At 41.1% G+C, this 16,311-nt stretch overlaps 2 protein-coding genes across 5 annotated transcripts in view; one reads left to right on the top strand and one right to left on the bottom strand.

Moving 5' to 3' along the window:
* Positions 1–4,395, top strand: part of COL4A4 (collagen type IV alpha 4 chain) — a 55,727-nt gene extending 51,332 nt beyond the window's left edge. Inside the window, exons 44-47 of the mRNA XM_062498817.1 lie at positions 432–548; positions 1,270–1,458; positions 3,236–3,522; positions 4,132–4,395. Of these exons, the coding sequence (XP_062354801.1) occupies positions 432–548; positions 1,270–1,458; positions 3,236–3,522; positions 4,132–4,395 (857 nt within the window). The remainder of the gene's footprint in view (positions 1–431; positions 549–1,269; positions 1,459–3,235; positions 3,523–4,131) is intronic.
* Positions 4,396–12,548: 8,153 nt separating this feature from the next.
* Positions 12,549–16,311, bottom strand: part of RHBDD1 (rhomboid domain containing 1) — a 28,409-nt gene continuing 24,646 nt past the window's right edge. For all 4 annotated transcript variants that reach the window (XM_062498978.1, XM_062498979.1, XM_062498977.1 and 1 more), the window contains one exon: positions 12,549–14,757. In XM_062498978.1, coding sequence (XP_062354962.1) covers positions 14,642–14,757 — 116 coding nt within the window. In that variant the 3' untranslated portion in view covers positions 12,549–14,641. The remainder of the gene's footprint in view (positions 14,758–16,311) is intronic.

Below are 16,311 nucleotides of genomic sequence, written 5' to 3' on the forward strand. Positions count from 1 at the left end.
AGTACATCCTTTACTTCAAAGGGAGTTCACTATGCATTCTAAGATTTTGCTGAATGGTGTTCACAAAGCTGACAGCTTGGCTTGCCTCAGGAGGAGTTACAGCTCATTCCACGGTACGGATCCTGATGGCAATTCTGCACAAGGCTTGCACAATAATGTGTGTTGGGGAGTGCTTTGATTTCAACTGTAAATTACACAAGATCTCTGGAGAGGATGTGAAACCTTATCAGGAGCTGCTGTTCCTAAGTCATGTCTCTGAGCTACTGCTATAGTCACAGGGTGAATAAGTGGTGAAGAGAATTCCCAGCAAAAGCAGTTCTGCACTTCCCTGTCCCAGTGTCCAGTTTGCTGTCTGGCCCTCTGTGTTTGGACAATGCAGAACCTTAAATGCAGTCCTGTGAAAGAAAAGTACATACTCTGTATTTATCTAGGCATAAAAGGTGAAGAAGGATCATGTGGCCTGCCAGGTCAAGATGGGTTACCTGGGGCACCTGGACCACCAGGTGACCAAGGGAGCCGAGGAGAGCAAGGATATGCTGGACCACAAGGTAAGAATGGAGTATGACTTCGGGGGGGGGGGGACATGTGAGATGATGCACGGACGTGTTTCCTCTCTGCTCCCCCAATTCCCCCATGGATACATCCACCTCTAGCCCGAGATTCCATGACACCTCATGCCCCCTTTCAGTTCAAGCACTGACAGTGACATTTGTGAATGATTTCATAACAAGACCTGTTGGAAGAAAATTTATCTCGGCATCCAGTGTTAAGCAGAAAGACAATTAAGCACCCATACTTAGACAGCATATATCAATAGGCATGCATCTCTGAGCTAGGGCTAATGGGGCAACTGTCTGGCAGTAATTGAAGTTGTATTGTAACTGTGACTGGTCTCTAAAAAATTAAGGGTTTAATACCTGTGTGAGCAAGGGGCACTGACTGTTACTGCAAGGATTCAAATTCCTTCCAGACACTCTGTTGATCCTAGTAAGTCTGGGAAATCATTGCCCACTTCAGTTCATTTCTTAATCCATACAGCACAAGACAGAGGCACAATAGAAAAGCCAAGTGCCAAGCATTCAGTAGCAATCTAGTTCATTTCTCTCCCAGAAGAAAGATAACAGAAGCCTACTTGTGTCTTTATTGCCCATGACAGTCTTGAAGTTATATTATATTCAGTTGGGAACTTCTTACTGAATGTTTAACACACAGCTGGTGTGAACTTTTACTGCATGTAATACAAGTAAATTTCTTTTACCTTTCTCCAAGGTCCACCTGGTCAGACTGGTGTCCCAGGACAACCAGGCCCCCAAATTAGATCTGCAAGTGGATTCTTGCTCGTCCTGCACAGTCAGTCAGACAGAGAACCACTCTGCCCACAGGGGATGCCAAAGTTATGGACTGGCTATAGTCTGCTGTACCTAGAAGGACAAGAGAAAGCCCACAATCAAGATCTTGGTATGTATTGTACATAATTGCTTTCCAGCTAAGGGATAATATGGTGTTGTCTATACAAGGAAAGACAAGTCACATTGAGCAAGCTATAGAACTGTCAGTTACTTATTTTATACGGACTCAAAATTAATTTACACTGATGATAATGAACTTGGTTATGCTGCCCTATTGTCACCCATTTAAAATAGCTTTCTGCTGCTCTGTAACTGAATGGAAAAGTCTTTCTGAGTAATTTTGACTTGAAGGTGGAGAGATAAGTGGTTTATTTCACTTATCCCAGCTCATTTTAGACTGACTTTGAAGCTCCAGGAGAGATTTTCCTAGGTCCGAAATCTCATTTGGCCACTCTGAAATAACTCCCTGGAGGATCTGCTCCTTTTTTACTATAGACACAGCTTGGGAAAGAGCTGGTTAAGTTGGGTAAGTACAATTGGGCAGTATAAGTAAGCTTTACAAGTAAATTATGCATCATGTGTACAGCAGAATCCTGTGCTTTTCAAAGTCAGAAGCTAATACTTTTTAGAAAAGCCAAAGCCAAATTTCCTCCAGAGACAGCTCCTTTAGGTGCCTTGGGTGATTTCTTCCCTGTCTTCTACAATTCTGACTAAAATTAGATGTCTAAATAAGCTGCCCGACTTGCAGCCTGAGGAACTGATTGGTGGCAATTTGCACAGAAGAAGTTTCCTAAATTCTTGTTGACTTGTTATACAAGAGTCAGAGAAGTCTCTGAGGAGGAAAGATCAAGGACCTAATAAGCTGAACAAAAAGGGCAATAAAAAGAGCTATTTTTAGAATAGCAGTGATGTTTTAGAATGTTTTCACTATTGTGTGTTTGGCATTCCCCAGGAGAGCCAGTTGCTAACAAAATGCCTCATAACAGCAGTGAAAATAAGATTCCAAGGAAACAGAGACCTTGTCTCCTGTGTGATTTTGCAGGCATTTTTCCTACTCAGGCTGCTCCAGATCCTTTATTAGTACTGGAATGGAATATTATCAGTGATAAACAAAAGTAGCTTTTGTACAGAAATGCCACATGTCTTTAATGAAGGTATTTGAATTTGAGGGCATTACAGAAATAACACTTCACACACCAAGTTCAAGGCAGAACTTTGTGCAGTGATTATTGTTAAGTAAATAGGCCATCATGAAACTTTTAAATTCAGTTATGGAAGAAGATCACCACAGAAATATGCACTGGTCACTTCTTTGTTCTCACCGATGTCTGTCTGATGAGAATTTCACAGGATTGGCTCCGCAAAATCCCTCAATCCTTTTATTTCACTTTGGGAGTGAGTGAAACCTTTCTGGAAGGCAGTAGGACAGCTACTGAGATTTCAGCTTAATGCACTGCTAGCAACGGCTTGTCATACTTCACAAAAATGTTTCTATTTATCAGCATCGTCATTTGGTTTTTCACTGCTACTAATGAGTTTGTAAATAGCTGATCTCCTTTTAAACCAGCCGCCACCTCTTGCCTAATTTATTTTTCAGTGTTGGCACAGCTAAGAAATTTGTTATCATAACTGTTTCTCATGGTGACATACTACATCATGTTTAAATTGATTGACACAATTAAATATTATCAGTCAAAGGAAGATACTTACTTGTAATAGGTCTCTGTTTTTCATGTGGACATTTGTTAAAGGGATTGGCAGGTTTAACATCTGTGGATTACCTAAGTCCTGCTAAAATACGTAGTTTTGTAGCAACATTGGCCAGAATACAGTTTTCAACTCACCTAGGAAATGGAATAATTGTCACCGCTTGCTGTTATTGCCAGGTCTGGCAGGATCCTGCCTGCCTGTGTTCAGCACCATGCCCTTTGCCTACTGCAACATCAACCAGGTGTGTTACTATGCGAGCCGCAATGACAAGTCCTACTGGCTGTCCAGCGCCGCGCCGCTGCCCACGGCGCCGCTGTCCGAGGAGGAGATCCAGCCCTACATCAGCAGATGTGCTGTGTGCGAGGCCCCGGCACAGGCAGTGGCACTGCACAGCCAGGACCAGTCCATCCCTCCCTGCCCACTCAACTGGAGGAGCCTTTGGATAGGATACTCTTTTTTGATGGTAAGAAAGTGGGGGCGTGATTATATAGATATATTTCTTTCATCCAGCTTTTGTATTCTAAAGGTTCAAGGATTTTTAGCTCGGAAAAATAAATTATTCAATGTCTAACAAACATTAAAGAGGAAAATTCACAAGAAACAAGACAAAGGTTAGTTCCAAATTGCAGAACCTGGATGTAGCTACATACACTGTACTCAGAGACTTAAGATACTCATTTCCTAAAATTGAAAAGGTTTTGCCTTCTTGTCAGTAGTAAACAATTGGATTTTTGTGTACAAAGACATCATTTTCAGAATTAGAGCCCCAGGTCCTTTTAAAGCCATCCTCAAGTTACATTTGCAGCAGTTTGGATAACAGCATCATTCTCAATCAACACAGACTACTCTTTCCTTCAGTTTGCTAAGTACCTGAAAGTTAAGTGAGCCAGCTCTAGACTTTGAGATTAATTTATTACAGAGCAAATCAAGATTTTGTCCTGCAAAAGAAGCTTACTCCAATTTAAGATGACAAAAAACAGCACAGTTAAAATCAAGTAGGGAAAAAACCAGATGAACATCATTTACCTATTTTTCACACACAGTTACCAAGCTGTCTCTTTGTTCTTTGCAGCACACTGGATCTGGTGACCAGGGTGGTGGACAGTCCCTGATGTCACCCGGAAGCTGCCTGGAAGATTTCAGATCAGCACCATTCATCGAGTGCCAGGGCCAGCGGGGAACGTGTCAGTTCTTTGCTAATGAATATAGCTTCTGGCTGACCACCGTGATGCCTGAGCTGCAGTTTGCATCAGCCCCCCTGTCAGAGACTCTTAAAGAAGGGCAAGAGCAGAGGAAAAAAATCAGTAGATGCCAGGTATGCCTGAAGCACGGCTAAGGAGCAAGCCAAAAGCAGGCAGCCACAGAGAGAGGCCTGTGGGAGGATAAGCAACGTGCTAAAGGTTTAAACGGCAGCTCGTGTTTGAATCTGCGTTCAAGGGTGCAGCACTGTTCTCTTTGCTGGAATGGAAAAGTGAGACAAAGATGAGGGATCTGTTGAGTCTCATCCACCCATGTACACACAGCCACAGACAGTAAAATCTCGTGTAAAAGAATGAATTAAGAAAGACAAAACTCTGTCCCATTGGAGTCCACTGCTGTAAAGTACAGGGAGCAAGGTGAGCTTGGAGGATTGAGTCAAGCTAGGAATACCAAGGACACCATATCTGTTGTGCAAGAGAATGGATTTTCTGTTAGAAATGGCATTTACTGCAGGAAGAATATGTGCATTTACATGGCATATTATAAATATTTATCCATACTGATAGAAAAGTGCAAACATACAAATGTCAAAGCCCTGTAGCTGAATTTCCCAAGCTAAAGAAACTTTGCACTTGCTGTTTCCGATGGAAGGGGAAAATGTAATTGTTAAAAAATAATCTAATAATAAAAACAATGAAGATCAAAGTCTTTTACCACTGCAGTACTGAATCAGACTCTGAAAGAACTGTTAATTCAGCTTTCATGACAAATAAAAAGCTGGAAATCCATTCAACAGCAGATTATGTAAGAAAATAAAATTAGCTGAGATAAATCCTTCAAAACCTGTATTTATATTTACAAGTAATTTGTAAGAGCAGTTAGATTAAATTATTAAACTCTAATCTAAGCTGCCAGAGAAAGAGAGCAATTTCTAATATTAATTGAAAAGAAACAGTGACATGGTGATAAAATGGGTGAATTTATCTGAGTGAGTAATATAAGAAATGTTAGGACAATAAACTGTTAATTTTTTTCTTCTTTATTTGTAAATACACCACCATAAAAAAGAACCGTCACCATTAAGATCCTTATGGAATGACAGCTCTGAAGATCCTTTTTATTTTTTAAAGCACTGACTGTAAAAATGTTCATATCCTAAAGCACTAATCACCTTCTGAAAAAATTAAAACACATTTGTACCTCCTTCATTCATCTGTAAAACCAGAACTCTTTCATAGTTCTCTATCGTGGGGAAACATCTGAAAACACGGATTGCAAATGGAGAATCCATCATGTGAAAAGGGCCACAAATGCTCCTTTTACCACTTAAATAAGCTACATTTTATTAGAATGGATTCAGATGCTTTTTCCAACACTTTTCATTTCAATTTGTGTTCACTGAGGCGCCCCCCAGAAAAAGGATTTTCAAGGAAACTGCGATCCTCATCCAAGGGTCCTAATTCAAAACAAACTCCCTCTGAAGCCATCACAAGTACAACAGGCTGATCAGCCAATTTAAAAGCTGGATACACAAACTCAAAGAGCAGGAAAGACAGACATTCCAGGCTCAGCCAGAGGAAAATAAAACAGTCAGAGGATAAGTCCAGTCAAGTGTAAATACATCTGACTGTGCAACTTCCTCCTGACACAACCAACCAAACCCCTCCGATGTGCTGTGCTTACATGGAGGTCAACTGACTCTGCCCTTGCAGCTGGGCAGGGGTCAGGAGCCCTCCTGGGGCATGTGCCAGTCCCACCTGTGCCAGGGAACATTTCCCTGGGGTCCTGTGCCCGCTGGGACAGGGCACACCTCGGGTCGCTCCGGGCTGATCCCGACTGCACCTGTCAGATCCGACACTGGAGCAGGGGCCAATCCCTGCCATTGACCTGTATGCAGGAATTCCATCCCCTGGTTCAGGCAGCATCCCACAAGCAGGGGAGAGCAGCTCTCCAGTCTGACATAAACCCCAAAGCCTCGACTCCATGAGGTGCTGAGCAGCTCAGCAGCTTCCTACAGGAAGAAAGCAGCAAATGAAGAGGAGCACCAGTGCTTAGGCCACCTGTTCTCCAAGGTGTGCAAGCTGTGTTTCCTAAAGGGCCTCAGCTAAAGCCCCAGGGGGCTGGGAGCTGCAGCTGCTGCTCAGTCACAGGAACAAAACACCCAGTGACTCAGGCGATGGCCCCGTTCCCCGAGTGGATTTAGCTGATAACACATTGAGGTCTCCTTTGTGAGCCTTACCTGACAGTGCTCACCAGCTCCTCTATCACTCATCCGCAGCCTCTTTTCAGGTGAGAAACTCTGGAGAGGGGTTGTGGCTTTTCTGGTTTTTGGTATAAACTGCATTGAGGTAAACAATAACCAAAACCCTGTGTACTGTGTTACTGCAAACTGGGTCCTAGGGACAAGGTGAAAACAAGGGAATAAAAAGGGGTTCTGGAATTGCACCTCTGTTCACCTAACTTGAACAAATGCACCAAAAATATTTAAAACATCAACAAAAAGCCTCAGCAATAATTTAAATAGGCAATTTTACAGCATTTTACCATGTTGCTCTTTTGTTTGCTTTAAAAACATCACACAACCCCCCCCCCCCCCATATTTGTGTATCATTTTGATACAGAGTTTTTGCAACTGTGCCAGTTTCATTTTACTGTGGTCTGTAAGAATATATATAGGAAGTGTATTTTTAAGCTACTACTGATAGGTGAGATATTTCATAAGTGTGTAAATTCCTTTTCCATGCTCAGCTAATTCCATAAGGCATTTGTCAGAAATATTGTAGTAATTCAAAACAAAATTGCAGATAAATTGCTTAATATTACACAGCAAGTAAAACAGATCGAAGTATAAAGCAGCAGATGCTTTTAACTCTGCAATCATTTGTCCAGTGACTATAAGCAGAAATATAATTGGTAAATTATTCACAGGGAACCTATTAATGAAATTAAGTGTGAAAAGGCATAGCTGAAACTGTTAAGAGTAAAAACACACCTAAAAGCAATGGCCTTATGATGGCCCTTGAAGTCCAAATTACCCTTACTATGGCATTCCAGAGTTTGGATCTTGTGTAGGTCTGGTCAAGAAGTGAGTTTTATCCTCAACAGCAGGCAGGATATTAAAAGCAACACAGAAAATAATGCTGGCTGCACTTGGAGGTCACTAAAATTGGAGCCATTTGGGGTGAACTGCCCTGGAATTAAATTCAGAACCAGTGATTTCCAGTGAGATTTGCCTGCCCATCACCCTGGCAAACTATGGCCAGGACACAGGGAAGGTCCTGGTTCAAACTCAAGGCAAATCCTTGGGGCATGTAGCAGATTCCTGTCCCTCATATCCCTGTGCATCAGGATTTCTGATAACAAGTAGAAGATAGATAATAGAACAAGTAGAGGATAACAAGTGGAAGAAAAACACTGCATGACCTGACACCTGATCTGCTCACTAGAAATGTGAGTATTTTTGCTTCATATGATGTTTTTCATTACAAGGAAGGCGATGCACAAGCCAAATACTGAAAACATCTCTTGAATGTCATCTTCTGGTGTATAAAGAGCATGTCAAAAGGGAGAGATTAAAGCAAAACTTTAAACAGATATTACTTGTTTTATCATAACAGTGCTATGCTGTAAATATGGTATTTTAAAAGAGTACTCCAAATTCATCTGTGCACAACAGAACTGCTGGATTTGGAGTCCACGACTGACATGCACAGAACAGGTATCAGAATGAGAGGACAGCAAAGATGCTTCAGCTCCAGACAGAGGTGGTGCTTGGCTGGGGGTGTGAGCTGATACAGCCTCCTGCAGAAGCAGTGCAGGGGCCATGGCCAGGCCTTGCTGCCCCAGGTCTTTGTAGGGAGCTGGCCCTGGCTGGCAGCCACACATCTGCCCAGCTGCCTCCCCCCCCAACAGGACTGGAGAGAAAACAGGAGGAGAAAGAGCAAGGAAACTCATTGGTCGGAATATAGATGGCGAAATCACTTACCAAGTACTGCTGGGGGCTAACCAGACTCGGCTCAGGGACTTCAGTTTATTATTTTGGGGAAAAAGCTGACAAACCTTAACATACCTTTCCTCCAAGTCTCCCAGGGTCAACTCACTCCAGGATTTGCTCTGCTCCCTTGTTACCACAGCAAGTGCCAGTCAGTCCCTTCAGTGAGGCAAAGGGCAGCCAGAAGCTTCCTGGGGCAGGTGTTGTTTCAGGTACAGAGTGGCTTCTTTGTGCTGCACCTTCCTTCTCACTCCCCTGTGCTCTGACATTATTCCTCTGTGGGCTGCAGCCCTTTTGTGGGAGCACCTGCACTGGCATGGGTCATTCCCAGAATCACATTATTATGTGCAACATAAGCAAAACTGGTCCAGGGGTTCTTCCAGGGTAAACTGTTAACCAGAAAAACCTCTTTCCTACTTCGGCTGGTTCATGAGCAGTAGAGGAAAGCAAAAGTAGTATCAAAACAGTCAAACCCCACAATTCCTATAGTACATACATTTTTTGCCTGTATTTCAGGCAAATTAAGCAAACCTTTTATCCATTAACCCAGGCAGCTCACTTGTTTGAAAAGGATCCTCCTACAGCTTTGAAGCACAGCCTGGAGCACACTGAATGTGCTCTGCACCACACCTGCTCTGGGCACACAGAGCCAGCCTGCAGGGACTGTGCCACTGCTCCAGCACAGCGTGTGGGGCCACACCAGCAGCCCTCAGCAACGCTCTGACTTGGACTATCATCCAGATTCAGAACATAAACCACAGCCATCTGGGAGTTTGTTTCTGCTATTACACATGGCTACTTCAGACCAAAGTCCCAGACTGACTCCCGGCCCTTCCAGGGCTTACAAGCAATCCTTAAGTAACTTGTAACTCCACTGAATAGCCATCCACAGACAAATCCTGTACAGATGAGGACTTCTGTTCTAAGGCTTGACTTGCATTAGAACTGTCTTGAGTGAGCCAGAAAACAACCATCCAAGGTCGTGGGGAGGAACTGTAATGGGGAACAGTTGTTTGCAAGAAAAAGGGTCTCTCCAAAGCCAGCTGTGAGGAGTGCAGTCAGGCAAGGACAGACCCCATCAGTCTTCAAAACAATAAAATAATTCTGTCAGCTCTGGTAAGAACTTTCCAGCAGGTGAAGCAGTTGCTTCATCAAACTGGGGATCTATTTCATGACTGGATCTGATTTCAGAAATCAGCATTTTGAACTGACCAAACAACAAAAACAGCTGCTGAAATTCTGCCCACCTGAACCATCTGGAAGACTAGTCAGGTGGAAAAAAAAAATCCCCATCAGCACTCCAACAGATGCTGCTCCATATTGATATTTAGCAGCTTTCCCCTCTCCTAGTCACTTCATCCAGATGTTTCAGAAGGTACTGGAAGTTCAATTAGAGGTGACATTTTATAAGTGCAAAGTAAAAACAACTCCATAGTTATCATTCTGGAGTGAACCTGTCCAACAAACAGCTCTTCCATGTAAGGTAACTCACACACCTCACAGCACAGCTAACCTTGTGCTTGTCCACACACTGCCCCACTGCTTCACAAAAGAAGACAGCCTTGAGCTTTGTGGGATTTGAAATTCCATGTATTTAAATGTTTTCCACAGATTCACTGAAGTAGAAATGCAGGACGTGTGAGACCAAGTCCTAAAGGAAGACCTGCAGTAAAGTCTGGTTGGTTTATAGCGAGATTTGGAATGAAGCACTCAAGTCCCAAACTGACATCAGATTCAGCTTGGCAAAACAAAGTTTCAGTACACAGGAAAACAAGAACTTTTCCACAATTTAGTATTCCATGTGCCTGACAAACACTACTCCAAAGGGATGCTTTCACTGGAGATTAAACTTTTTCATAGGCAGAAATCAATTAAATTCTGATGGGAAGTTAAAAAATAAAGAATGGCTACTCTGAGGCAGTTGTATTTGTAGTCTGTTAGACTCTACACATTTTCACTTTAAAAACTAAAAAAAAAAATAAGTATTTTAGAATGTTTTAATTCTATTGTGCTCAAACATTTAAGATGTATGTAAAAACGTGAAATAGATGCAATAAATGGTACCAGGTGTCACAGAAGTTTTGGCCACAGACAGGTTGTATCTCTGTGTAAATGATGTCACAACAGCCTGCAGAACTTCATACACAAATACTTCATAATTTTTAAGTCAGCAAAGAGATCATTCCATACTCACTAGTATTGTATAGATTTAGGGGCTGTTCTTTCAATTGTTCCATGGGTAAGGAAGCAAAACAAGGATTCACAGAAGTGGCTCCACACCAATCTCTCTTAAATGATCCTTGGAAAGAATGGTTAGGTGAAGGACCATGCCTAATCCAACATTCTGCACCAAGGCAAGCACATTTACTGACCTTCCCAACAGCCCAGAAGGGGTACTTGGTTAACCTGCTCCAAAGCGACAGAAGGAAATTCTGGAGTATCTCTAGCTTATGAGGAAAGTTCACTATCTACATCTTTGGAAACCTTTTCTTTGCACTCCTTTTGTTGCAGATTAGGCCAATTTCTGCTGGTAAATAGACAAGAGAGCTGAGCTTACTGCTGTTCTCATACAGAAGAATGCTGTCATATGTATCCTTGATCTGCTCTTTCACTAACCCAATTGTTTTACCCATCCCAGCCAATCATATGAACAAAAATGCCCAAACCATATTAATTTGTGTGAAAAACTGTCTGCCTTTCTCCAGTTTTCCAGCTCCTGAAAGAGTAAATGGGTATCAGAATTTATTGTAAGACTTTTTAGAAAACTTGACAGTCCTTCAGAAACAACTCCTATGACTGAAAGCTCAGAAATGTTAATATTTTCTTGCCTTCTGAAATCTGGTAACAAGTAAGAAATAACCCATTTTTTTTATATAGGGAACAATGAGAAGCTTATAATAAACCCATGCAATGATTCTGTTCTTCATGTCTGCACACTCCAGAAGCCACAGCACAAACACCAGGATCTGCTCGCCAGCTGTTGTGTGGAAGCACAATCCACACTCAGTCCCTCAGTGCTGAACCAAAATGGGCACAATCCCCCAGCCATGGAAGCAGAGGGGAAAAGGACAGCAACCCCCATTCCCATCCCCTCCCAAGAACAGGGAGGGCAGCTGGGCCCCAACTCCTTCCTGAGCTGTCCACTCCTGCTGTCACTGTGCTGTGCTGGGCCATCTCCACGCTCACACCGCTGGAGTGCAGCTCTGGAGAGAAGCAGCAGCTTCAAAGGTTCAGCAGCTCTCTGTTATTATATAACAGCATATCTACACTTGGCACATAGAGATATTATAATTAAACAGAGCAAGGGGTGGCCAGAGAAAGTTACTTTAGACCTGCAGGCAAAGAAAATAGCAAAGCTACTGGCCTAAAGTGGGCAGTCCCTTCACTATGTCCTACTACATCCCATATGTCTGTATAAATACTGTTTTCTTGGTACTTTAAGGGGCATTTTTTCCCTTCAGGAGAGGTGGTGCTGCCAGGGAAAAGAGAACACTGACACAAAACCACAGAATTTGCCTGTGCTTAAAGTCAAGATGGAAGAGGGAAAATAATTTTAAAAGCTAAATGCAGTTCTTTCATCACATCTTAATTCTGGGCTGTGAGAAGCCCTTATTTATTAACAGTAATATGTTAAGTTGTTCAACCATTAAATTTCAAGAATGTGCCCATTAACAAGTCTGCTGATTAGGATTAATTAGGGAGTGGAATTTCTTACTTGGTACCTGATCACAGAGTTTAGAGGAAGTACAAAAAACTCAGAAGAAATCACAGCTCCTACAACAAAGGAATCAAACTGCAGATGCTGAAATATTTTATACAAAGCTATGTTTGCTTCAGGAGCCCTTACCTGAGGCAGTCAGGCAGTGACCAGGGCCAGAGAATAAGCAAGGTCCAACACCCACCTGGATAACTGCCCTTAAATTTTTGTCCCTGAAGAGATCAAGTGCAACAGAGCACACTGGTGATTCATCTGCCACATCTGCCCTCAGAAACCTAAACTGATGGGGGCTTTAATGGCAAAAATCCTGCTGAGGACTCACAGAAGAGTTTGGGTTGGAAGGGGCCTTTAAAGGTCATCTCCAGTCTAACCTACCTGCAATGAGCAGGTGTTAATAAACCTTCCAAATACTGTACCTAGCAGAACTTTTCAATAATCTAACTCCAAAACTTCCCCTAAATTAAAAAGAAACAAAGTTAATCCCAATACAATCAATCCACCCCCTTGGTATCACAAGTCTTCATTTCTGACAACATGACAGCAGCTCTGTCATTTAAAATATACACCTTATTAATTACTAAAATTAAAACCAAACATTTTAAATGTTAAAAAATATTTATTTAAATTCTGTATACAAAAAAAAGTCAAAAAAACGAAACACTTATTAGTACTGACAATTTTTGTGAATATTTAATAACATGTATGTCTAAGCTCACTTTACAAAACCAAGTGCTTATAGAATTGTAATCTGGTTTTTGATTTTCCTTAACTATCTTTTTTTACCTGACTAGCAGCATATCCTGGGCTTTTAAATAAATAAAATATCAGAGCTTAATACACATTGTTATACTGGAACTTTTGACCAGAACATTAAAGGATTTGTTAGGAATCAATGCTACATCCTTCTCATTTATATCCAATTATTACCTGCTGAGAAAAATATGGAGGTTTTCGAGACTTATTTTCAGTGAACATAAAAAAGTTGGCCTTCTATAGAAGTGTCTGCTGTTTTATTCTATGGCTATTGCATATATACAAAAGCAACCAAGATCACACCAGAAATCAGCATTCTGTCTGTACATGGAATCCCACTGCAGTTGTGCCTGTTGTGTCCCAAAACCCCGAGCACAAAGTCTGCATCCTGATATTGTGATTTTCCCAGCAAACTAGAGTTCCCCCTATGTACATTAGTTACAAACAGAAAGGACAGGTACTATTCATTTAAAGAACACCATAGAAAATTTCCTTTCAGGATATTTTTCTGTGTGAAGTATACAGCACTGTTCTTTATATTCAAAAAATAACCTCATAGCAAAGTAGACTTCATAAAGCACAGGTTGGTGAATCCCTTAAACTGCTTATCCTAATTCTCTACTCCATCAGTGCTGATGAGGAGGTTCCAACAGGTCTGTGTGAAAAGCCAGTAACCAAATTATTCTTCTGCCATCACACCTCCCTGCAATAATTTTAGAGGAACATCCCTGAGGAGAAAAATGCCTGGACAAGGAGTGATTTTTCAGGGAGATACTGGAACCCAACCCCTCAAGGTTCATCAGTTAACATGAACAGGCAGCAGTGCCACAGGCAGGACAGCCTTGTGTGGAAGGTGTGCCCACAGGGACAACTGAGCTCTCAGGTCTCCTGTCAACTCCTCTAGCTGGGTAAGGAAATTCTCAAAAATGAAGAATTTAAGGTAGCCTGTGTTTAGCCATGATCTCCACAAGTCTACAAACACCCAGGTCTCATATTGGTCTTCAAACAAGATAAATACTGAGAAATAGTGGAACTTTGAAAGCTGCATGAACAGCAGATACAAAATATAATTTCCAAGCCTTCTTAGAAAGGGAAATGGATGCTTTTTAAAAAGTATATTATTAAATATATGCTTTGTATGGCATAGCCACATGCCTTTACACAAAACTCCTGATAAATGATTTCAGCTCTGTAAAGGGCAGCAGTTTTTAATTTAAAAGATAAATATTTAGGAAGGCTTTAGGAAAACACAAGTAGTTACAACTCAGTTTTATCACATCCAAGCTCTAGATAATATGATATGAGGAAGGCTGCAACACTGAAGTTTGTATTAAATAATTCCTTGGTAAGGACAGCAGGGGAAGGATAGCTGCAAGTATATTTTGGCTCAAAAGCTTTAAACCTAGACTCACATGACCCAGCCACTGTCATCAAAGCAATCTTTTCAAGTGTCATTTCACACGGCAATCCCTGAAAATGAGCTAGTCATCAAAGATAACTGAGAAAGGTTTGTAAGGAAAAATTGCATAGTTTTAAAGTTCTGTAGAAACTGTAATGTTTCAACTGCAATGGATGAAGAAAACCTGCTGTCTGAGAACATCAGCAGACAAAAAGCCAAGGAATTCTCAATGCTATACAAAATAATTTAAGGAAAAAAAAGACAGTTTGGTAAAACTATCAGTCTTCTTCCATTTAAGGTGCATTAAGATGGATACAGCCAAAGATCACATTTTGATTCTTATCTCACATTTCTTATTCAAGTTCCAACTCTGAGTCTGAACTCATAAAATCCTATGCAGTTTTGCAACAAGTAGTAAAAATAATGGAAGATTATAAAGTATTCTGTAAATTACAGATTACAAATATGTCTGTAAATATTTGGCAAGTCTGAATAGCACTTTACACCAACACCTGCCAACCTCATCGTCTGTCAAACCTACGAAGCCTCTGCCTTCTCATGTCCTCCTCTGAGTTCTCAGGTGGGAACCAAAACCCATAAGGCCGCCGCTCATTGCTGTGTGTTCCTCCACCAAAATCTACAAGACACAATGAAAAACAACTGTTACTTTGGAATGTATTAGGAGAAAATGTACACATATCCTGCAACACAAAACATCATGACACAAAGGAGACAGAAAATGGAATGTTTTCAATTCTGATGGTTCAGGGCAATTACATCTTCCAGAAACTAGTCTTAAAGACAGTCAAATAAAAAGAAAAACCAAAACAAGAATGCCCCCCCCGACAATAAAGCTACCACCCCCCAAAAAACCACCCCAACCCAACAACAAAACCAGCCAAACAACGAACCACAACTAAAAGAACATCTAACAAGCATTAACAGGTTAAGAATAACAAGTATTCACAAGTATTCACATTTTTCACAATCCCTACTTTACACAGTAAACTCCAGAACGTTAAACTATTTCAGTGTCCTCAGCAGTTGCTTCTTGCAAAAGCAGCTTTTGTGTTTGCTTTCAGTACCGAGTCCAACATGTGCAGAGCCACAGCAGATGCACTCACGGCTCCCACCCCCCCAGCTGGCAGCAGTTCCACAAGGGAAGGACACGTGGCAGCCCAACCACACAAACTGAAGGCAAAAATCATCTGAGCAGCAAGAGCACACCCAGCCCACAGGCACCCCAAGAGGAGCCAGAGCAGGCACTGCAGCGGCTCTCCAGAATTCACATGGAGTCACCCAGCAAAGAAACAATGCAAGGCTTGGTTACACACACTCAGCTCAGCTGAGGGCTCTGGGAAACAAAAACAGTCTGCCTTCTGAGCTGAATTACAGTGTTAAGGACAAGCAAATTGGCTTTAAAGGTAATAAAACCTTTGTAACATTTAGCATTTCTTAACCTTTCACTTGCTTCACATAGACTGTGTCATAATGCTGTAGTTTAATAATTGATTTTTAAATCATCATAATTAAACTACTTGCATTTAAAAAAAATTTTCAGTAGGGAAATTGTCAACTAAATATCAAAGTTTCTTATAAAAACATTTATTTTTCTATACAGCATCCCAAGTTAATTTTTATTAAAACAGATACCACTTACACAGTTAAGACAAGTCCTTGCACATTGCCCATAAAATATGCTCAACACTTCAAATATACACGTGCTTTAATAATCATTAGTAATTGAATGAGGTGCTATAAAAAAAAAAGATGAAAAATGCTCTTTTATATATCAACCCAAAAGTAATAAGCTAGACAATATATTTTGAAAAGCTTTAGGTTGAAGAAAATATTTTACATCAAACAATATGGACAACAACAAAGGCTGGATGTCTTAAATAAACATATTTGTATCTGCATGTAGATATTTAAATTATCCTGTCATCCAAAACAGCTCCCTGACACTTTTTTCTAATTAAAGCAGAAATATTAATGAAATAACACCTTTGTCTTATCAAAATATTTATAAGCCACAGTGTTCAGAAATGGTAATTAGGCCTCTGCTACTACTGAAACACCACCTGATGTCTGTGCAAGAAAGCAACACATCAGCAAAAACAAAGACTAATGGAATCTAAGACTGCATTTAAAGGATATAGAAAACTGTAGCAACACTGGATGATAGACAAGA

The sequence above is a fragment of the Cinclus cinclus genome, chromosome 10 (assembly GCF_963662255.1).
Source record: "Cinclus cinclus chromosome 10, bCinCin1.1, whole genome shotgun sequence".
In the NCBI taxonomy this organism is placed as follows: Eukaryota; Metazoa; Chordata; class Aves; order Passeriformes; family Cinclidae; genus Cinclus; species Cinclus cinclus.